General features: G+C 44.4%; 1 protein-coding gene across 3 annotated transcripts in view; it reads left to right on the top strand.

Annotated features, from left to right (window-relative positions):
* LOC140105380 (ATP-dependent translocase ABCB1-like) overlaps positions 1-10,431 on the top strand; it is a 49,481-nt gene extending 39,050 nt beyond the window's left edge. For all 3 annotated transcript variants that reach the window (XM_072129307.1, XM_072129308.1, XM_072129309.1), the window contains 4 exons: positions 2,256-2,453; positions 7,012-7,218; positions 8,973-9,119; positions 9,391-10,431. In XM_072129307.1, the coding sequence (XP_071985408.1) occupies positions 2,256-2,453; positions 7,012-7,218; positions 8,973-9,119; positions 9,391-9,588 (750 nt within the window). In that variant the 3' untranslated portion in view covers positions 9,589-10,431. The remainder of the gene's footprint in view (positions 1-2,255; positions 2,454-7,011; positions 7,219-8,972; positions 9,120-9,390) is intronic.
* The last annotated feature ends 13,772 nt before the right edge of the window (positions 10,432-24,203 follow it).

Genomic DNA, 24,203 nt, shown 5'->3' with positions numbered 1-24,203 from the left:
TTCCAAAAACAGCACCACACCTGTCTATGGTTCTGCCGGTACGGCAACCCAGCTGCATAGAGATGAATGGAGCTTAGTAGCTCAAATCATGGTCAGGTGTGGAGCTGTATATGGAGCAGCCTTTTTTTCAACCCCTTTAAAGAGGACTTGTCAATTTTGGTGGTTAGATTACCAAAATAACTTAAATCTTTATGAAATTTTAATACCAGATAATAATGGATAAATTAACAAATGGATGTGTCCACACAACAACAGTCCAATTGGTGCTGACCACTGGGACACGCTAGGAATGTCAGCACCCAGTTATCAACTACTTCATAAATACTCTATGGTAATAAAGGCGTAATAGTTATGGAGAAAGATGAACTAGAATCTTGTTATCATGGGGAATACAACATTTTACTCAGACATGTCAGGAGGGATGACAGGTCCTCCTTAAAGGCTTGATATGTATCTTATTAGTAAGGACAGAATTCTCATCAACATAGAGAAGCTTCACTGGCAAATGTTACTTGCAGCAATACAATTAAATCAATTTGTTGAGTTGAATTACTCCTTCCATCCAACAATGTGTCTTCTCTGAATCATTTAGAGACTTGAGTGTGTCATTGACTGTGTCCGTATGTAGCTCAGTTACAGAACACACAGCGAAGGCGAAGAATTCGCTAAATGCAATCAGAATACTTGTTAGAAATTTTATCTACAGGAGTTATAGTAGCAGCCTGCATATGTGCACAGTTATATACTGTACATTTTAGAACTTGGGATAGTAAATTTGTATGAGCTCTATATGATGCACAAAAAAGCTTTACTATTGAAAGGGAATCTCGCAGCAATTCTGACCAGGCAAACCTGCAGAAAATTAGGTAGGAGCAGTCCTGAGAGCTGTATAATAATATCTGTGTGTTAGCAGCAGGTCTGTGAAAATTGGATTTAATTCATTATCCAGGATTGTAGCTGGACTTGGATAACTCTGGTGAACTGGTGTTTGAGATCTCGTCACTGTATTTCTACACAACTCCCCCCCCCCTGCTGTATCAGGCTTGGGTTTAAATACTAAAACTAGAGATGCGCAGAACCAAATGTTAAGTTCGGGTCCGGGTTTCGGTTACGTCCCTCACGACCTAGACATATTGTCGTATTGACCGCCGTAAAGCCAATCCGGCAAATTGATGCCCCTACCTCCTAGCCATGGCTGTAATTGCCCCTGGCTAATCATAGCCATGGCTAATAGGTAGCAGCATTTATTTATACCTTTGGCCAATTTACCGGATTGGCTTCATCCAGCAATATGTGTTGTAGGGGATGCATCTGAACCCCAGACCCAAATTTAAAAAGAAACCCTTCTCATCTCTAACTACCACAGTTACACAGGGAAGGGGCTGTTCAGCAGTAAGTAAAGAGCTCTCACACACCAGTGCACCAAATCCAAATCCAAGCTTGAAATATAAATGCATTTTTCACAGTCCAGCTGCTACTAATAACATACACAAAGCTATGGTTACACAGATCTCCAGGACTGTTAGCACTATTTGCAGCTTTCTTTGGTTAAAACTGCGACAGATTCCATATGGTTGTTTTCCTGACAGGGTACCCAGGAGGGGACCTATAAATTTGACAGCAAGAGGCTACAGACCATAGTCAGATGTTACTGCAAATTTGTACGCATTCTAAGGAGTTTGTTGCCAAAACTTGTAAAATGTATAGGGCAGTGGTGGCGAACCTATGGCACGGGTGCCAGGGGCGGCACTCAGAGCCCTTTCTGTGGGCACTCAGGCCATCACCAGAGAGGACTCCATTTATCTTCCTGCAGTCCCAGACAGCCCAGGACTTGCTGTGCACAGAGATATTTTAATGTGGCAGTCCTACCTGGGACCACTGGAGGAGTGTGAAGGTGCGGACAGATCTGGATTATCATTGTAGCTCCTGCTCCAGCCCAGACAATTCTTCCTGTTTATGGGACCCTGGAGGGAAGCTACAATGATCACCAACTTTCTTCTATTTTGTGCTTTATTGGTGTCCTCAGGGAGCAGAGATGAAATCTGTGACAGAGCAGGGAGTATAAATCACCAATTACATTTATGTGTTGGCACTTTGCCATAAATTAGTGGGTCTTGGTTGTAGTTTGGGCACTCGATATCTAAAAGGTTCGCCATCACTGGTCTAGGGATTACACATAACATATATACTGTTTATGTTTTTCTAATTTATTAACTACATAACTAATACTGTAAAGTTATATGTTTGTGTTACAGAATGACTTTGAAGGAAACCTTGAATTCCAAGACATCAAATTTGTGTATCCAACAAGACCAAAAGTCCAAGTTCTTCAGGGGCTCAATGTAAAAGTTTCCAAAGGACAGACGCTCGCCCTGGTTGGCAGCAGCGGTTGTGGAAAAAGTACCTCTGTTCAGTTGCTGGAGAGGTTTTATGATCCTGTGGCAGGCACAGTGGTAAGATCTGTCTCCTACGTGACTATATATTGTAATAGTTCCTCCACAACAACAGATCTAGCTTCCTGTTGGACTGTGTTAGTATTGCTTTAGGAGCACCCTGCAGGCATTTTGGAAACCCGTGTGTTATTTTCATCTTCTGATCTATGTTTCCCACCCACACAATGTTCTGAAGTCAGTAAAAAAGTCTGAAATATGCATTTAATAACTACGTGGCTATATTTTGGCCAAGCAGTTCCAGTTTATAATTACCCTGTAATTACATTGAGCAAGATACAGAGACATGACCCCCATTGCTAAATATGAAGGACTAGGTCGGTTCTGATTCATTTTCTTATGCAAATCCTACTTTGTGTAGTTTGTGCTCAGTATTGTATTTGGCAGACGCCGTTCTAATAGGATTCGCTATGAGTCCAAAAATATTAACTGTGGATTTTCTATCCATAATGATGTTTCTGTTTACCTAAATGAGTCAAGATCTCAGGTGTAAATGGCTGGTGCATTGTCGTCGGTGGTAAATATGTCAATTCTGATCACAAGGTGCAATGCAAAAACCTATCCCGTACATGAGGCTACTGAGCGTGCCCAATGACTAAGTCACTGATAGGTATGTTAATGTGCAAATCCTTAATTACAGTGATAGGAAAGAAATGCTATTCTGCCATTTTTGTTCAACCAATTTTATTATTGCTTGAACAGGCTCATCATATTTTAGAATGGGCTCTGAAAATTAACAAAATTGCTGTAATTGCTGTAATTGCCTTTTCCTAGTTGTGTGGATTTGCACATTAATCAGACATTAGTTTTTATCAGTAAATTGTAATGTGCTCTATAAAATGAAACACTTTACTTAGTGGCTCATTCAGTTAACGTAGTCCCTTTTTATATTTATGGCTTTGCTAATCTGTTTAGTATATTTACAATGGTTTCTGCGTCTTACTGTGTTGGAATCATCCTGATGCATTTGGTAAGGAACATGCGCTGCTTCTAGGTATCAATATACATGCATTAGGTGCAATATCACATAAAAAGAGTGTCTCCCAATAATAACACTTTTTCCTTTTGCTGTTGGCAACAGGGGAAAGTAGTATTATATTATATTATGGCTATTCAACTCTATGGCCGATCATGCAGTATTGGTCAGAATTCAAGGACAGAACAACAGTGCTGATGACAGGGAAAGGGGAAAGTAGTATTATATTATATTACAGCTATTAGAATCTATGGCCAAACATGTAGTATGGGTCGGCATTCATGGACAGAAGGGCGGTGCTGATGACCGGGACAGGGAAAGTAGTATTATATTATATTATGGCTATTCAAGACTATGCCCGACTATGTAGTATGGGTCGGAATTCAGGGACAGAACAACGGTGCTGATTACTGGGACAGGGGTAAGTAGTATTATATTATGGCTATTCAAATCTATGGCCAACCATGTAGTATGGGTTGGCATTCATGGACAGAACAACGGTGCTGATGACCGGGACAGGGGAAAGTAGTATTATATTATATTATGGCTATTCAAATGTATGGCCGACCATGTAGTACGGGTCAAATTTCATGGACAGAACATTGGTACTGATGACGGGTTTTCGAGCATTTTAGTTCCTTGTGGAGCAGCAACTGTAATCGTAAGAAGTGTCAGGCATTGCCCTTCCGTGAGAAGAGGGGACTTCTTGCTTCATATATAACTATGATGTTCGGGGTCCCGTCCCCAACACTGTGGTTGGTCTGTGAAATCCTGCCAGCACGCGCTCTATGATTTACTGTCCAACCAAGAGCGGGAGTCACTCGTAGCTTTCAATGCATAAATTAGGTCTGAGTGGTATATTTTTATCTGATATCTATAAACCACCAGATCTTCCTACTGGGCTTGGTTTCTCTTTTCCTGGTTTTAGGCTAAAAATAAAAATAAAAATTCCAATTGCTTTACATGCCACAAAATAGAGAAAATAGAGAAAAAAATGTTAACTAGGTTGGCAACTGCTTGCCCTACCTTAAAGCAAATTCTAAAAGTCTAAATCTAAATTATTGCATTTAATTTATTTGTTTTCCTAAATGGTTACACTAATGTAAAGGAACTTATCATCAGAAATTGGCCTAATAAACCACTATCAGTATGTTGTAGAGGAGCTTAATACCTTGTAGATCATGGTCTGTTGTGCTGGCATCATCCAGCAAATCAACTTTAAAGTGAGATGTAAATTGGTTGTATAAAATCATGGAGGCGGATATCCAGCTCTCCTCACCTCTTAATGCCTCTTCCCTTGTGACTGACATCAAAAACCAGACTTCAGGGGATCTGGTTACCATATTTTTCAGACTATAAAGTACACAAAAAATTCTTTGATTTTCTCAGAAATCAAAGGTGCGCCTTATAGTCCAGTGCACCTTACATATGAACCATACTTACAGACAACAGCTGCCTTGAATTGTGCACAGGTCTGCCACCTGCTGGTCATTCATTCTTATAATCAGGTGCGCCTTATAATCCGGTGCGCCTTATATATGAACCTAGACGTTTTAGCAGGCATTTATTGATGGTGCGCCTTATAAGCTGGTGTGCCTTATAGTCTGAAAAATTACATTACAGTGAAGGTGGCATTTTGAGGTGAGGAGAGCTTGACTTCAGTGTTAAACTCTCCATATCCTTGACTTCATATAACCAAATTACATCCCACTTCCCAGTTGATTTTCTGGATGATGCCACCACACTGGGCCATAAAATAGACATGATCTATAAGGTGTTCAGCTGCTTGAGAACATACTGGTAGTGGTTTATTAGGTCAATTTCTGCTGACAGGTTCCCTTTAATCTAAGTTCTTACAGGATTGATCACAAATCAGCTTAAAGCCCTGTTCAGACGATGCATTTGAATTGCCTAATAAAATGCATTTAGTAAGCAGCAACTTGTGGTGTGTCCTGTTAACCAACAAAACGTGTTTTTACTTTTGAACGCAAGCGTTGAAGTCTAAACGCATATGCATTTCCTCATTTGGGGAGGAATAACCCCCAAATTCAAGGGCATCGTGTGAACTCTGCCTCATTATATGCTTAACTGATTAAAAATATCCAGACTAGAGATGAGCGAGTATACTCGTCCGAGCTTGATGCTCATTCGAGTATTAAGGTACTCGAAACGGCTCGTTGCTCGGACGAGTATTTCCCCTGCTCGAGATCGAGCATTTAATTAAACAAACACAGTGAAGAACAATGAAGAATAGAATAAAAACAGTGAACACAGGATCATTTAAGTGAAGAACACAGTGAAGAATAGATTACAGATGTTCGGCACATCTGCTTACTTGTCGGAAGATACACGCGGAACGGCAGCAGGGAGACATCTGGCGCAGCAGGGAGACATCGGGCGCAGCAGAGACACATCGGGCGCAGCAGAGACACATCGGGCGCAGCAGAGACACATCGGGCGCAGCAGAGACACATCGCGCGCAGCAGGGAGACATCGCGCGCAGCAGGGAGACATCGCGCGCAGCAGGGAGACATCGGGCACCAGGGAGACATCGGGCAGCAGGCAGACATCGGGCACCAGGGAGACATCGGGCAGCAGGCAGACATCGGGCAGCAGGGAGACATCGGGCAGCAGGGAGACATCGGGGAGACTTCAGTGGAAGAAGAGGAGCGGATCCCGGGACAGCGTATCTCCTCTCCCGATAAGTAAGCAGATGTGCCGAACATCTGTAATCTATTCTTCACTGTGTTCTTCACTGTGTTTTTCACTTAAATGATCCTGTGTTCACTGTTTTTATTCTATTCTTCACTGTTCTTCACATCTGTTAACTTGTCGGGAGATAATATACGCGCGGAACAGTGAAGAATAGATTGCAGATGTTTGCATACATCTGATCACTTATCAGAAGACATTCTTTTTCAATTAAATAACACATTTTATTCCCGAACCATGGTCCCTTTGAAAAATGCTCGAGTCTCCCATTGACTTCAATGGGGTTCGTTATTCGAGACGAGCACTCGAGCATCGGGAAAAGTTCGTCTCGAATAACGAGCACCCGAGCATTTTAGTGCTCGCTCATCTCTAATCCAGACAAAAGCTACACATGTAGTTGTCAGACTGCTTCTCTGAAGGATTTCACTGCAAATATAACAAACAGGGAGTGTGAGAAGCGGCACCTGCAGAAGATATGTCATCTGAAACAAAAATATTTTTGGCACATAATAAAACAAATGCAGTAAAATATAAAAAAAGCACTGCATAGATGTGCATTGTCTTAATTGTTTTTTTTTTTTACACCATTTATACTAATAACTATCCTCAGAACACTAACTAATTGGCCGGGATCAAGCTGTCAGCCAGGCAATTAAACAGGCCACAGTATCTCCAGATATAGCACAACAAGAACTCTTTAATTAAAGCGAAAGACACAGAGCGAGCGATAGCAATGCCAATAGTTGGGTACATTATGAATTCAGAACAAGATGCAAATATTCAATGTACAGAATTGTTTGAAATAATAATTTGCACAGTGTACTGTATAATGTCTAGCTTCTTCCTATAGTCATTCTCTTCCTCCAATTACAGTTTGCAGATGGAAAAAACACCAAGATGCTGAATTTGAAATGGCTCAGGTCCCAAATGGGAATCGTATCTCAGGAGCCCATGTTGTTTGACTGCAGCATAGAAGAAAACATTCAGTATGGAGCTCTCCACAGACAAGTGACTGACGAAGAAATTGTTGAGGCTGCAAAAGCTGCAAATATTCACACATTCATAGAAAATCTGCCCGATGTAAGTGTACAAGGGAATAGTTGGGATGGTTTAAGGCCAAAGGTGGCCATAGTTTTATAAAATAGTCTTATAAAATAGATGGTAAAATTTTCAACTGTTTCCTTATATAGCAACCAAGAAAAGTAAAAAAAAAATGCACATCAAATCAGATCTTTAGTAAGGTATATACATTTAGGGTATGATAATAAATACACAGGTGTGCACATACTTTTAACCTCAGTTCCTACTGTATGCTATCAGAAGGGTATATGGCTAAAATAAGAGTGGATCCAGTGGCGTAACTAGAGTCTGATGGGCCCCAGTGCAAAGTCTGTGCCAGGCCCCGACTATAATGTATGGTTTATAGTAATTGTCTTCTCATATGGGAAAGTGACACCATAAGGGCCCCCTAAACCTCTTGGGCCCGGGTGCGATCGCAACCTCTGCACCCCCTCAAGTTACGCCCCTGAGCGGATCCTACCAGAGCGGGCACACACAAGCATGTAAGTGTACTTGGTTTAAAGTCCTTAATCCTGGTAGTAGATTTCCCAATTGCACATTGACCCATGATTGGCCTATCTGCCACATGGATGGATTCAGTATTTTACACCAAGCACACTTACACACTGGTGTGTGCCCCCGAAACGGAATCTGTTTTTCCTTAATCTTCTAATGGCCTAGTTTTGGAAATTATACAGATAACCCTAATGGCTTCTAGCTACATCACAGACATTGGCCCAGGTGTACTAGAGCCCCTGCAAAAGTTTTCTGTCAGACTTTGCATGTTCTTTCTAGTACGACATGCTTGCACGTGTAGTGTGTTAGCGCCTCCCTTGTGTCGTGGCTGCACTATAACCAACACAAGACGTATTTCTGCACTGAAAGTGGCGTTCCGGTGCACAGTCGGACCGTGTGACACATTTATCATGCAGAGTCTGATAGAAGTGTGTCGCGCATTCTATTTTAAAGGTCTATTTCAAAAAAAGTTGGTGCATTCTGCTGGAGCAATGCAGGGGGTGTCAGATTCATGAAGAATGTTTGCCACAATTCCTGAATCTGGCGCCCTCCTCCCTAGTGCAGTTTGCACTTTTTTTTGATAAATGTGGCCCTTGTCTGCTAATTATGCACGCCACCGTTCGGCATTACTGCCGCCTCTTCCCTCCCCTCCCCAGTCAGGGAGCCAGTGACATTGTAATTAGAAGACGACTGAGCCATCAGGGGCTTCTGTGATGTAGATAGAAGCCCCTGTAGCTCATTTGCATAACTTAAAAGCCAATTTTTTTCCAAAATGAGGCCATCAGAAGATAAAGGGAGAATGGATTCTGTTTCGGAGGTGTGTACAATACTGCATCCATATGGTAGATTTTCTTTAATGGAATTTGCACTAACTACAAGGGGCGTCTGATCTGATATATAATAACAAACAACATAAACCCTAAAAATCAAAAATATAAACTAGTGCTACTTCCAGAAATGAAACCAAATTCCAACTTCTTTATGTTTGACTTTCTACTGCTCTTCTTTAGAAAACTCACATATTTAATTCACCGAAATATAGTTCAGAGTCTTCAAAATCACCAGCGGGAGCTGCCAAACAATTTAAGAATGTCCTTTAACTCTATGTAGACTTGACTTATCACCCGTGTGAACCTAAAAGTATAACCCCAGCGTGGTGCCCATAAGTAAACTGGAAGTGCCCATAGAAATGTTAGATTCTTACTCTACCGTAATGTAAAACTAGTGATGTATTCCCCTTGTCACATTCTCTCCCTTAGAAATATAAGACTCGTGTAGGAGATAAAGGAGCCCAGCTTTCAGGAGGACAGAAGCAGAGAATTGCCATCGCTCGGGCATTAATTCGACAACCAAAAGTTCTGCTGCTGGATGAAGCAACATCTGCGCTTGACACAGAAAGTGAAAAGGTAAAATTTTGCTACTTTTAGCTCACTTACCCTAATAAAATGATTGACTTAAAGGGGGTTTCCATTTCCATTATTATCTCCATAAGAGTTAGACACATACCCCCCCCAAGTTAGACTTTAATGTACATCCAAAATGTTATTCTGCTCCGTCCACCCTTCTTAGGCTGGTCGGCCCTGATGGATCGCCAACTGGTTCTTCATATGGATTTCTCTTAAATTTCTTTAAACTACTGTAGCAATAATTATAATTAATTTTTTCTAATCTTTTTAGGTTGTCCAGAAAGCTTTGGATGATGCCAGACAAGGAAGAACATGTGTAGTGATTGCCCATAGGCTCACCACAGTACAAAATGCGGACATCATAGCAGTCATTCAGAACGGACGGGTGATTGAACAAGGAACTCATCCTCAGTTACTGGCAAAACAAGGCGCCTATTATGCTCTAGTAAATTCCCAAGTCAACAACTGATTTCCATTATTTATGTCAAATATTGTACATTTGATTCCGAAATGGAAACCCTGCACTACTATGGAAATGGTTTTTATAATAACAGACCAAAAAAATACTGAAAGTTAGTGCCTGGAGTTACATACGAAGATTGGTTTGGTCAATATATGCACCTTTTATGTCATGATGCATGATTGTATGTCGTACCGATAGGTGTCAGCCTATGGTTGAGGAATATTTTTACTTTTTGGTAATATATCCCATAATTTTTTTTTTTATTTAACCTTACCAAAAATACAGCTTATCCTTTTGGTAAATGTTCTTTCTATTTAATATATTATAGCATAAAAGAAACAAAAGAAACAGAAATAGATAAAGAAACACAAGCCTTCTACTATGTATGTTTTTTGTTTCTTTTAGCTATACTTTTTTTCTACATCTGTTTATACAGAATGGATCTATAAATGAGCACCTTTCTTTTTTATTTTTATTGTATAAAATGTAAAAAAAAAATGAAATCCTTTGGTTTGGAACATTTCTTCAAACTACAATCTGTATTGCTCCAGTTACAAATCTTATTGATCTGAGAAGGGCAGTGGTTTCGCAGAAGAACTAAAGGAATGCATTACATAAGCTAAATCTGTTGTGTCTGTTCATAGACCTGAGCATCCTTATGACAATCATTTGGCGCTCGGTATTTGTTCGGTATTTTGCATATCATTCACGTCATTATAATATACACCAGACTATAGTATTTGTATCCCGTCCGTTTTTTTATGTTACAGTTGAATTTTGAAGAGTGTGATGATATATTGTTGTAAATAGCTGAAAATGTAAAGAATTAAAGACTTTTGTTGCATAAAAGATTTCCTGTATTGGTTTAATTTCTTTATGTGAAATATAGGCAGCTTGGTTTATGATTAGAGATGAGCGAACATGCTCGTCCGAGCTTGATGCTCGGTCGAGCATTAGCGTACTCGAAACTGCTCGTTGCTCGGACGAATACTTCGCCCGCTCGAGAAAATGGCAGCGCCCGACGTTTTGCTTTTTGGCGGCCAGAAACAGAGCCAATCACAAGCCAGGAGACTCTGCACTCCACCCAGCATGACGTGGTACCCTTACACGTCGATAGCAGTGGTTGGCTGGCCAGATCAGGTGACCCTGGGATAGACTAGCCGCTGCCCGCGCTGCTCGGATCATTCTGTGTCTGGATGCCGCTAGGGAGAGAGCTGCTGCTGGTCAGGGAAAGCGTTAGGGTGTTCTATTAGCTTACTGTTAGGCAGGAGTGATTCTCCAAGAACCCAACAGCCCTTCTTAGGGCTACAATAACGTTCTACTTTTTTTTTTTTATTTGCATCTAGTACCATTTTGTGAGGAATTAGCAGGGGGACTTGCTACCGTTGTGTTTAGCTCTTAGTGGCACACATATCCACCTCAAAGACCGAAGTGGGAAAATTTAGTAGGGGTTGGATTTCAATTAGGCACTAACTCAGTGTCATCTCATCTGGCATAGTAGTGTGCTTTGATACTTGGCTAGAAAATAGCCATAGGAGAATCCAAACAGCTTACTTACCCTTACAGTAGCGTTCTATATATTTGATTTCTGGTTGATCTGCTGGTGGCTGTACTTGCTGCAGTGCATGTACTAGCCAATTCTGAGCAATTTGTAGTGAGACTTGCGACCGCTGTGTTTTGCGCTTAGTGACGCACATATCCATAGCAAAGACCGAAGTGGGAAAATTTAGTAGGGGTTGGATTTCAATTAGGCACAGTCTGCCATTTGTCCTTTTTTATTTTACGTTTATTTTGTTTAATAACACAGTGTCATCTCATCTGGCATAGTAGTGTGCTTTCATACTTGGCTAGAAAATAGCCATAGCAATAGGATAGCATCGTTTGGTTTTAAAAACTCAAAAACACAAAAAAAAACAAAAAAAACAAAAAAAAAACAAAAAACACAAAAAAAAACAAAAAACACAAAAAAAGTAAAAAAAAAATTAAAGTTATAACTCTCATTTTAAAAATGTTTAACCCGAGGGCTAGGGGTAGAGGACGAGGGCGGGGACGTGGGCGTCCAACTACTGCAGGGGTCAGAGGCCGTGGTCCTGGGCGGGGTGAGACACCACCTGCTTATGAGGGAGCAGGGGAACGCCGCAGAGCTACACTCCCTAGGTTCATGTCTGAAGTTACTGGGACTCGTGGTAGAGCACTGTTGAGGCCAGAACAGTGCGAACAGGTGATGTCGTGGATTGCTGACAATGCTTCGAGCAATTTGTCCACCAGTCAGTCTTCCACGCAGTCCACCCATGTCACCGAAATCGCCACTCCTCCAGCTCCTGCACCTCAGCCTCCTCCCCCCCAGTCTGCCCCCTCCCAGGAAAATTTGGCATTTGAACCGGCATACTCTGAGGAACTGTTTTCTGGACCCTTCCCACAGTCACAAACCACTTGTCCGGTTGCTGCTGAGCAATTTTCCGATGCCCAGGTTTTCCACCAGTCACAGTCTGTGGGTGATGATGACCTTCTTGACGTAGTGGAAGTGTGTAAAGAGGTGTCCAACGATGAGGAGACACGGTTGTCAGACAGTGGGGAAGTTGTTGTCAGGGCAGGAAGTCCGAGGGGGGAGCAGACTGAGGGATCGGAGGATGATGAGGTGACAGACCCAAGCTGGGTTGAGAGGCCGGGTGAACACAGTACTTCTGAAACGGAGGAGAGTCCTCGACCAGAACAGGTTGGAAGAGGCAGTGGTGGGGCCAGACGGAGAGGCAGGGCCAGAGCTGGTGCATCAGCGCCAAATGTGTCAACTAGTGAAGCTCCCGTGGTGAGGGCTCTTGCGGCGAGGGCTAGATCTTCAGAAGTCTGGAGGTTCTTTAAGGAAACACCGGATGACCGACGGACTGTGGTGTGCAACATTTGCCAAACCAGGCTCAGCAGGGGTTCCACCACTACTAGCTTAACTACCACCAGTATGCGCAGGCATATGAATGCTAAACACCCCACTCAGTGGCAACAAGCCCGTTCACCTCCGGCCGTGCACACCACTGCTCCTTCCCCTGTGTCAGCTGATAGTCAGCCCCCTGCCCAGGACCCTGCCACAAAAACCCCATCGTCGCCTCCACGATCCTCCACAGCATCCACCAGCGTTCAGCTCTCCATACCCCAGACGCTGGAGCGGAAACGCAAATATAGTGCAACCCACCCGCACGCCCAAGCCCTTAATGTGCACATCTCCAGATTGCTTAGCCTGGAGATGCTGCCCTATAGGCTAGTAGAGACCGAGGCCTTTCGCAACCTCATGGCGGCGGCTGCCCCTCGGTATTCGGTCCCCAGCCGCCACTACTTTTCCCGATGTGCCGTCCCAGCCCTGCACCAGCATGTGTCAGACAACATCACCCGTGCCCTGACCAACGCCGTTTCTGACAAGGTCCACCTGACCACGGACACGTGGACGAGTGCTGCCGGGCAGGGCCACTATATATTGCTGACGGCACATTGGGTTAACTTGGTGGAGGCTGGGACCGAGTCTGACCCTGGGGCTGGTCATATACTGCCGACGCCGAGGATTGCGGGGCCTACCTCGGTCCAGGTGTTTCAGGCCTACTATGCCTCCTCCTCCTCCCACCCCTCCTCCACCTCCTCCTCCGAACTACCATCCGTGGGCACGGCGCCATCAGTCGGTAGCTCTAGGCACAGCAGCAGTGCCGTCGCTAAGCGACAGCAGGCGGTGCTCAAACTGCTGAGCCTAGGCGACAAAAGGCACACCGCCCAAGAGCTATTACAGGGCATCACGGCGCAGACTGATCTGTGGCTGGCACCGCTGAACCTGAAGCCAGGCATGGTTGTGTGTGACAACGGCCCTAACCTGGTGGCGGCTCTGCAACTCGGCAGACTGACACATGTGCCATGCCTGGCCCATGTGTTAAATCTGATAGTTCAGCGTTTCCTCAAGACATACCCCAATCTGTCAGATTTGCTCACGAAGGTGCGCCGCATCTGTGCGCATTTCAGGAAGTCCAGCACAGATGCTGCCACTCTCAGGGCAGCGCAGCGCCGCCTCCAACTGCCCGCTCACCGACTGTTGTGCGACGTGCCCACGAGGTGGAATTCAACACTGACCATGTTATCCAGAGTTTACCAGCAGCGCCGAGCGATTGTAGACTGCCAGATGTCAACTTCCACCAGAACTGGTAGTCAGGTCAGTCAGCTTCCTCAAGTCTACAATGAGGAGTGGACGTGGATGTCTGATATCTGTCAGGTGCTGAGTAACTTTGAGGAGTCAACACAGATGGTCAGTGGCGATGCCGCCATCATCAGCCTCACCATCCCGCTGCTTGGCCTGTTGAAAAACTCTCTGGTCAGCATGAAGTCGGAAGCTTTGCGCTCGTCACAAGAGACGGGGGAAGAAGATTCCCTTGTTGATAGCCAAAGCACCCTCAGGTCTGTTTCTCAGCGCATATCGGAGGAGGTGGAGGTGGAGGAGGATGAGGAGGAAGAGGAGGAGAATGTTGGCGAGACACAAGAGGGGACCATTGTTGAGTCCTTCACTGTTCAGCGTGTATGGGCAGAAGAAGAGGAGTTGGAGGAGTTGGAGGAGGAGGAAATGGACAGTCAGGCCAGTGAGGGGAGTGAATTCTTACGCGTTGGTACTCTGGCGCATATGGCAGATTTCATGCTAGGCTGCCTATCCCGTGACCCTCGCCTTCAAAGAATTTATTCCAGCACCGATTACTGGGTGTTCACTCTCCTGGACCCACGGTACAAGCAAAATCTTTCCACTCTCATCCCTGCAGAGGAAAGGAGTGTGAGAATGCATGAATACCAGCAGGCCCTGGTGCACAAGCTGAAACAGTATTTCCCTTCTGACAGCGCTAGCGGCAGAGTGCGTAGTTCTGCGGGACAAGTAGCGAGGGAGAGTAGGCGAGCAGGCAGCTTGTCCAGCACTGGCAAGGGTACGCTTTACAAGGCTTTTGCCAGCTTTATGTCACCCCAGCAAGACACTGTCACCTGTCCCCAGTCTCGGCAGAGTAGGGCTGATCTTTACAGAAAGATGGTGAGGGAGTACGTAGCTGACCATACCATCGTCCTAAATGATCACACAGCTCCCTACAACTACTGGGTTTCAAAGCTGGACATGTGGCACGAACTGGCGCTGTACGCCTTGGAGGTTCTTGCCTGCCCTGCCGCTAGCGTCTTGTCCGAGCGGGTTTTCAGTGCAGCTGGTGGCATCATCACCGATAAGCGTACACGCCTGTCGACTGACAGCGCTGACAGGCTGACGCTTATTAAAATGAATAAAGCCTGGATTTCTCAGAATTTCCAATCTCCACCAGGTGAAGGAAGCTCAACCTGAATAATTGATCCACTCCTCCTCCTCCTCATTTTCCTCCTTCTCCTCCTCTTTGTACAGTAAAGCAGAGGAAACTGGCTATTTTTTGACAGGGCCCACTGGCTCTTGCTATAGTACTTTATGCATTTAATTTTTCTGGAGGGCCACCTACCCGGTCCTCTGTTTTAAACAATTTTTGGGAGTGCCACATACAGGCACTCAATGTATTCCATTTTACTGGAGGGCCACCTACCTGCTGCTCTGGTTTGAAAAATTTTTGGGACTGCCACATACAGGCACTCAATCTATTCCATTTTACTGGAGGGCCACCTACCTGCTCCTCTGGTTTGAAAACTTTTTGGGACTGCCACATACAGGCACTCAATCTATTCCATTTTACTGGAGGGCCACCTACCTGCTCCTCTGGTTTGAAAAATTTTTGGGACTGCCACATACAGGCACTCAAACTATTCCATTTTACTGGAGGGCCACCTACCTGCTCCTCTGGTTTGAAAACTTTTTGGGACTGCCACATACAGGCACTCAATCTATTCCATTTTTCTGGAGGGCCACCTACCTGCTCCTCTGGTTTGAAAACTTTTTGGGAGTGCCACATGCAGGCACTCAATCTATTCCATTTTACTGGAGGGCCACCTACCTGCTCCTCTGGTTTGAAAAATTTTTGGGACTGCCACATACAGGCACTCAATCTATTCCATTTTACTGGAGGGCCACCTACCTGCTCCTCTGGTTTGAAAACTTTTTGGGACTGCCACATACAGGCACTCAATCTATTCCATTTTTCTGGAGGGCCACCTACCTGCTCCTCTGGTTTGAAAACTTTTTGGGACTGCCACATACAGGCACTCAATCTATTCCATTTTTCTGGAGGGCCACCTACCTGCTCCTCTGGTTTGAAAAATTTTTGGGACTGCCACATACAGGCACTATCCAAATTAAATTGTCTCCATAGCAGCCTCCACACGTTGCCTCCATTGCTACCTCCAAAAGTCGTCCATATAGCTGCCTCCATACATCGTCCCTTTATCAAACGAGGTGTGTCAGGCAGAAATTTGGGTTGTTTTCATGGATTCCACATCAAAGTTGTTAACTTTGTCGCCACCCTGCTGTGTAATCCACAAAATATACTGGCAAACTTTTATCATGTACCGATATTATTTGAGCGCTTCTTGCTCACCTCCTTTGGTTCCTCTCTGCCACCCATTGGTTTGAAGCCTGAGTCCATTTAGGGTATGTCGCCATGCCACTCTCTAGCCTGCTGCCGCTGCCTCTGCATGCCGTCCCCTATAGTGTCAGGGTCAATTATTGCATGTTTTAGATGCTATCTAGCTTCATTCTGTCACTCTGTCATGGCCATGCTGTTGCCCATAATTTTGGCATAATGGTGCGATTATGCAGCCTCAGAGGCATCCATGCATGCTGCCCCTGCTGTTTCCTGTCCATTTCCGTGGTGTTTCCATCCTTTTCTGAGGTTTCCAGGTGTTTGGCCAAGCTTCCCTGTGCAGAGCCTTGGTCCCCTTGAAAAATGCTCGAGTCTCCCATTGACTTCAATGGGGTTCGTTATTCGAGACGAGCACTCGAGCATCGGGAAAAGTTCGTCTCGAATAACGGGTACCCGAGCATTTTAGTGCTCGCTCATCTCTATTTATGATGTTTCCATGTTGCTCATTAAATGTGTCAAATTTCTGCACAGCTCTCTTGATAAGGTCAAGGCCCTGGTTCTTTTTGTCCATAAAATGGTCGCAGATGGAGGGTCATGTGATCTGCAACTATCCATGAACAATCCACCTTCCAGGACCTTATGATAGTATTCATGAATTCAAGCTTAAGGTCCTGGAAAGGAAATGGTCAGGCCTGGAGCCAGCACCCAGCCAACACGGGCAAGTTCCGGGGCCCCAGGGAGCTGGAGGGGCCCACTCGAGCCCCCGGATCAATTGTACCAGTGTCGCTATAAGACACTGGTACAATTGATCACCATCCGGATCTATTACTTTTCTGCCTCTATGCTGCACTCGTCGGGAGCGCAGCATAGATGCAGAATCCAAAACTCACCTGTCCTGGTTCCCATGAAGCGGTGCTCCGCATGGTATGCGATGGCACTGAAGCCGGCGCACATGGTGACATCATCAGATCACGTGTGCTGGCTTCAGGGCCGGCACGTATGGGAGGCCCAGGCCGAAGAGAGATGGAGGCTGAACCTGCGCTGTTCCGGGGGAACCAGGAAAGGTGAGTTCTCTTTTCTTTCCCGGAGGGGTGTCAGTGTATTCCGCAGGGGGAGGGGGGGGTGTCAGTGTATTCCGCAGGGGGGGGGGGTCAGTGTATTCCGAAGGGGGAGGGGGGGGTCAGTGTATTCCGCAGGGGGAGGAGGGGGGTCAGTGTATTCCGCAGGGGGAAAGGGGGGGGGGGGTCAGTGTATTCCGAAGGGGGAGGGGGGGTCAGTGTATTCCGCAGGGGGAGGAGGGGGGTCAGTGTATTCCACAGGGGGAGGGGGGGGTCAGTGTATTCCGCAGGAGGAGGAGGGGGGTTAGTGTATCCGCAGGGGGAGGGGGAGGCAGCGTGTCCGCAGGGGGAGGGGGGCAGCATGTCCGCAGGGGGAGGGGGGACAGTGTGGCAACTGGAGGGCGCCCCACGAGGGAGCCCACTAAGGCTCTGTCGTCCAGGGGCCCACTAAAACCTGGAGCTGGAAATGGTTATGAAAAATGATTATGAATAGAGATCACATGACCCTCCATCTTCAACAAGCAGTGCAGCACTATTAATAGATATATATTGGTGAATTACCTATTATCTTGCCCCCCACACTTACAAACAAAAAATAACAAAAAACTCTGTAAGGCCCCATGACTAGAGATGGGGGAAATTGCTAAAATTTGGTGTTTAGCATTACACTAAACACTGTATATACAGAACCAGGACTACGAATACAAAATTACATATATGGTGTATGGCAATGATTCTCTATCATTTAACAGTAACCAGAGCCACACAATAGAAAATCACTGTCACATCAGAGAGATTAAGGAATGAGCCACTGTGTAAACACAGAGCCTGATGACTTTCCTGCTTAGATGGAGCACTGCGGGAATCTCTTATTTTATGATAGAAATGCATTTATATTCCATGCAGCAGTTCTCCATGGCACACTCTTTATACGCAGAGAGAGAGAGATTGCTTCATGTCTCCCTCATTAGAACACAATGCGCTATAACAATAAAGATGCTTCATACGGGAAGGTGCTGATAGCATAATTAATACAACTTACAACATGATACCAGTTAATGATCTGAAAAGAGTATTTAAGAGTTAAAAACAATATTTCAGAATATGATTTAGCCTGAATAATGGAATAACTCCCCAAGAGCCTGCATCCCACTGTCCAAGCACACGCTCATGTCTACCTTTGCTTAGAAATGGAGCCCCACTGAATATTTGAACTAAAAAACCTTACGCTCCAGTAGTTTTCTTTTAATAACATTTTTACCTTGACTGAATCTTTATTCTATAAAAAAATTTCCATATCCGATGTAAAATAACATTACTTATATTGCATTGGATTAAACTCCCAGGACTATTTGAAGAGTCTTGCATTTTATGAAGAGGATCTCTGTGTTTTATAATGGGACTACAAACCAAGCCAAAATCTACCGGGATCCATTAAATGGATCATGTTATTGTACAACAGGTTTTGTGCCAGATTGAGCATAAATTAATGGCTCCAACTCTATTGAGTGGGGTCAAGGCAGTGATGTCCATTAGGGGTCAAGGCAGTGATGGGACTTGGATGATTCTGGGAATTGTGTAGGAACAGATTAAACATATTGGTCCACATTACCAGTTTTCTGTCTGACTTTGCATGTTCTTTTCAGTGCAAACTGCTTGTACATGTATTTATAAAGTGCCCACGATACAATTTGGGTCACGGCTGCATTAATCCCGACGCAACACAAATGTCTGCACTGAAAGGGGCGCCCTTTTGCGGCAGATTTACCATGCAGTGTCCGACAGAAGTTTGTTGCACATCCTATGTGAAAGGTGCACCAAAAAAAGTGGGTGCACTCTGTCGGAGCAGTGCACGGTGCACCAGAATGGGTGCCAGAAATCCTCTGCACAATACACACTGGGGCACATTTACTTACCCGTCCCGTTGACTCCGCCGATCCAGAATGTCCGACGAGGATTCGGAGCTGCCGAGATTCACTGAGATCGTGCGTCCAATTTCCATGTGTCGCTTCCCCGCTCAGGTCCGCCGCAGTTCACCATCTTCTTCCCGATGCATGTGAGAGCTTGATCTTGCAATTTTGAAAGTTAAATTGTGCGGTTTGTCTGAATCGGTCAGGTTGTCCGACGGCCACATCCCCGATTTGTGCCGCATGAATGCCGGCGCCAATGCGCCACGATCCGATCGTGTGCACCAAAAACCCCAGTGCAATTCAGGGCAAATTGGAAATATTCGGGAAACCCGACGGAAATGCGTCCAACTGACCCTTAGTAAATGTGCCCCACTGTGTTTGATAAATGTGCACCATTTTTTATTCTTATATGTAAATGGCACACAATATGAACTTCTTGGCAAGATAAGGATTTAACGAAAGAAATGGTGCAGGATTATATAAGGCGATGAAAAGTAATTTTAAAGAGGAAAAAGTGAATACGATTAAACGGTAACGTGAATTGGTTAAAAAGAACAAAGGGATGCGTTCTATGGTTTATGCTACACAAATTACGTAGAAGCTCAATAATCTTTTGGAAAAAAAAGCTTTTAATAGTTGGCTTGCACTTGGCCGTCAAATTTTAAAATCAGTGTCAAGAATTTTTGGTGCCCAATCATACTTCACATCTGTGCATATGTCATATCGAATATTGTATTCACAAAAAGTTTTAGTTATAGCATCTCGATTGATGGAGGATATGATGGAGGAAAATGGAGCAGATGCTTTGGAGATGCCCCAAAATTTACGATTTTTGAGATATTGAAAACTGGTAGTATCTTATTTGGAACAATTCTGTTAGTTTGGGGCATAATTCAGACTTATCTGTCCCTAAAAGAAATTAAGTTTCATTTGTATTTATAATCCCTGTGGCAAAGGGGTTTGTTTCCTGTTTTTTTTTGGTGCTCCACTATCCCTGCCCGAATTTGGCATTACTTGCACACAAATCCAAAATAGATGAGTTTCCCCAACTACCGAGCATCTACCAAGCTTTATACTGAGTAAAACTAGTTTTATAGGCCAGGGCTGAAAATAGGCAAATAAAATAATGTCATGTATCATAGAAGGTTATGATCTGGGGTGCATTATGACTGGCCCTGGGCTGTATGAATATTATGGCCTCTAGAAATTTGGAATCACTTACTACATATGGTATTAGAATCAAGCTTCTTGGGGAATGGAGGACGTGTCACTTCTTTCTGCGCTAAATCAGCAGTTTCAGGACCTTTGGAGGATCTTCAAAGATCCTGTAATGGCTCTCGTGTACATGTGTATTGAGAGTAGGAACAGATGTACGAGGATTTCATGGCTGAAGGTGGTTTGGGTAACCATGGGTCCCCTCGAAGGCTTGTGCCCCGGGCTACTGCCCAAACCACCTGTATTATAATCCTCTACTGGTTGTGATGAAGTAAGTTCTACAATGACTAAACCCCTACTCGTACACCATGGATACAACTTTATGTAAGGTCAATACTGTAGCCAGTGGTGTAACTAGGAGAGACATGGCCTCCTAGCAGGCTACTACACGGGGCCCCCTTCCCACTTAAAAATATACATTATTAGTATACTCACACATGTAAATACACACATGTGCATATACACATACATACAGTGCCATATGCAACATACTCACATACAGTGTATACAGACACCATATACACATCACAGATACTGCATATATACATCACACTATATGTTATATACATATTATGCTGGACATGTGCAGTACAATATAGATATAATGGTGCACCTCCTCCATTCTTTATTGTGTCAGGTCAGATGACGGGGCCCCCTGACACTGCGGGCCCCATAGCGGCTGTAGTTACGCCCCTGACTGTAGCACTCCAGATGTTTGGGAGCTCACTGCACCATAGTGATTGTGTTACATGGCCATGGTCATCATGGGAAAATGAAGACGGCACATGGACTGAACATGTACAACATGGATAAGGTAATCCGCATAAACTAGCTTGCCCTTTAAGAATATATACAATCTGTTTACACCTGCGTTCTCTTTCCTAATCTTACACGAGTGGTTTGTTTCGGCTGCTATGTACCCTACACTTGGAATCATTCATGTGGCAAGCAGTGTCTTTTTCAGCTTGACATATTTTCCTACTTCCAGCTTAAGGCCCCAAGGTATAATATTCTGTGTGTGCCGGGAATGAAATCACTGTTTTTATGCACAGTAGAGTAACAATCCCTTCCCTGTGTTCCATTTAGAGCTTTTAGGAATAAGTCTTCTATTAGCCATAAGCCATCAGAGCTAATACCACACAGTAATTTAGGTCTAAACCCCCCTTGACCTTCCACACCTCACTTAAGAAACAAGCAAGGTGGGTGAGCTCCTCACTGATAATAAGATGATGTGCACATGATGAGGACTAGCTCTTCTCTGCATTATGCTCGGCACAAAGCTCCTATTAAAGTTGTTTGGACTCATTTATATGTCTTTACGAGACCCTGCTGCCATCCATAAGTACGTTATTTTTTGCAGCAGCTGTGAAAACATGAAAGCGCCATTTAACACAGAGATACAAATAAAGCATGAATGCACCCGGCGAGATTTGTCATAACTGTTTCTATGGAGGGTTTGGTGCTACATGTTTTTCATGGCACTTAGTAAATGTATTAGAAATTGATTTATGTGTTTAGAAAAAAAGGTATCAAGATGTAAAGTGTGACACCGGCAACTTTATCCCATCAACTACATTAGCCAATATTTTTATACACGGATACACTGCTCAAAAATAACGTGAACTCTTAGGGTGATGCCACACATGGCGTTTTTGGTCAGTTTTTGGTCCGTTTTTCCCAATTATCTTAATAGATAAACAGGTTGTAAGCAGCCAAAACGCATTGTAAACAGCCAAAAATAGACTGAAAACGGTTGTTTAAAAACGGATCAAAAACGCCATGTGTGACATCACCCTGACATGTCCTGGTTGCCTAACGTGCAGTCCAAAATGCCGCCTTGACAACCAGCAGGGGGCGCTGCCGCCCTGAGGCGAGATTCTCAAGTCGCCTCATGGTAGGTGTGCCCCTGCCAGTAGACTAGTAAATGGGAAGGGGTCATATGATTGCAACAAACTAGCAGCAGGACCGCTACCTTCTCCTTTGTACATGGAGGAACAGGAGGAGTAGTGCCAGAACCCTGAAAAATGATCTACAGCTTATCACTATCTATATCTATGTGTCTTCTCAGAATGTATGAGGGTCCGACACCCACAAGTCGGTTTTGTGCTTACAGCCCAACATGATGCAGGGCACTTGTCAGGGAACACAAAGATTGTCGCCCTGTGCTCTTCCTGGATGAGAGGAGGTTCACATTGAGCACAAGTGATAGACGTTAGTGTGGAGTCACCATGGGGAACCTTCTGCTGTCTGCAACATCCTCCAGCATGTGCTGTTTGGTAGTGGGGTGGTAATGGTGTGGGGTGGCATTTCTTTGAAGGACAGCACAGCCCTCCGTGTGCTCGCCAGAGGTGGCCTGACTGCCATTAGCTATCAGAAAGAGATCCTCAGGGCGCGTTCACACGTTGCGTTTTGACCTGCGTTTTCATTGCGTTTGAAACGCATATACAACAGCTGAGGAGAGGTGATTTGCCTAATTACATCACTGTTAACGTTTCTGTTTATAATACGCATCGTAAACGCGATGTTAACGCATGCGTTAACATTGCGTTTACAAACGTAAACGGTAATGTAATTAGGCAAATTACCTCACATCAGCTGTTGTATATGCGTTTCAAACGCAATAAAAACGCAACCAAAACGCAACGTGTGAACGCGCCCTCAGACCCATATGAGACAACATTCAGGTGTAGTGGGCCCTAGGTTCCTTCTGATGTATGACAGTTTTAGGCCTCATCTTGCTGTAGTGTGTCAGCTGTTCCTATATGATGAAGGCATTGATGCTATTGACTAGCCTGCCTGTTCCCCTTACCTGAATCCAATCGGCACATCTGGAACATCATGTCTGATGCTTTATTCCGGATCTGGTAGGAGATTCCTCAGGAGGACTTCCGGCACCTCATCAAGAGCATGCCCAGGAGTTGTAGGGAGCATGCCCAGGAGTTGTAGGGAGCATGCCCAGGAGTTGTAGGGGGCATGCCCAGGAGTTGTAGGGAGCATGCCCAGCAGTTGTAGGGAGCATGCCCAGGAGTTGTAGGGAGCATGCCCAGGAGCTGTAGGGAGCATGCCCAGGAGTTGTAGGGAGCATGCCCAGGAGCTGTAGGGAGCATGCCCAGGAGTTGTAGGGAGCATGCCCAGGAGTTGTAGGGAGCATGCCCAGGAGGGAGGGCATAAAGTCATGTGAAGGCCACACACTACATTTTCTTGACTAAAAGCAATTCCTCCGAAGTTGGATGAGCCTGAAATTTGATTTTTCCACTTTGACTTTGAGTATTATTCCAAATGCAAACCTCCTTGTGATATTAAATTTGATTTTTATTGATAATTTTGTGATAATTGTGTTACTGCATTCCAATGCTCAATGTATTCCAATATGTATTGAAAAGAGAATTACAACTGCAATATTTCATTCATTGACATCTACATACAATGTGCTATTGTAGATATTATTTTTTTTTGACCAGTGTATTTCCATTGCTTTAACACACTACTAATCTGTCTTCTCATCTCTTTTCTATCATGAATACAGCAGCCAAGCTCAATTTTCTGTAAAGTTGCTTCACCAACACCTCCACCCTGTGCCAGTCATGCCACTGGTTGCCCATCCACTAAAGAATACAATTAAAACATATCACTCTCACCCACAAAGCTTGCTTTATCTCTGTGCTGTACACTCTGGCAGTCATCTGTGACTAAGATAACCTACAGTTCTTCCAGTGCTGCACCAGTTCTCCAGAATGTGGTACCCGTAACACTGTAAATTCACTAGAAAACACATATTTGTAAGCAGGGTTATTAGACTCTCTAGTGTCCTTCCCTATCATACTACACTTATTGGGGCACATTTACTGAGGGTCAGAACGCCGCATTTTAGTCGGGTTTCGAAATTTTTTTCCGTTATGCGCTGAATTGCCCCGGGTTTTTTGCGCACGCGAATGGATTGTGTC

Source organism: Engystomops pustulosus, chromosome 11 (assembly GCF_040894005.1).
Source record: "Engystomops pustulosus chromosome 11, aEngPut4.maternal, whole genome shotgun sequence".
NCBI lineage: Eukaryota > Metazoa > Chordata > Amphibia > Anura > Leptodactylidae > Engystomops > Engystomops pustulosus.
Note: the sequence above shows the minus strand (reverse complement) of the source record. Positions and strands in the feature narration are given on the sequence as shown.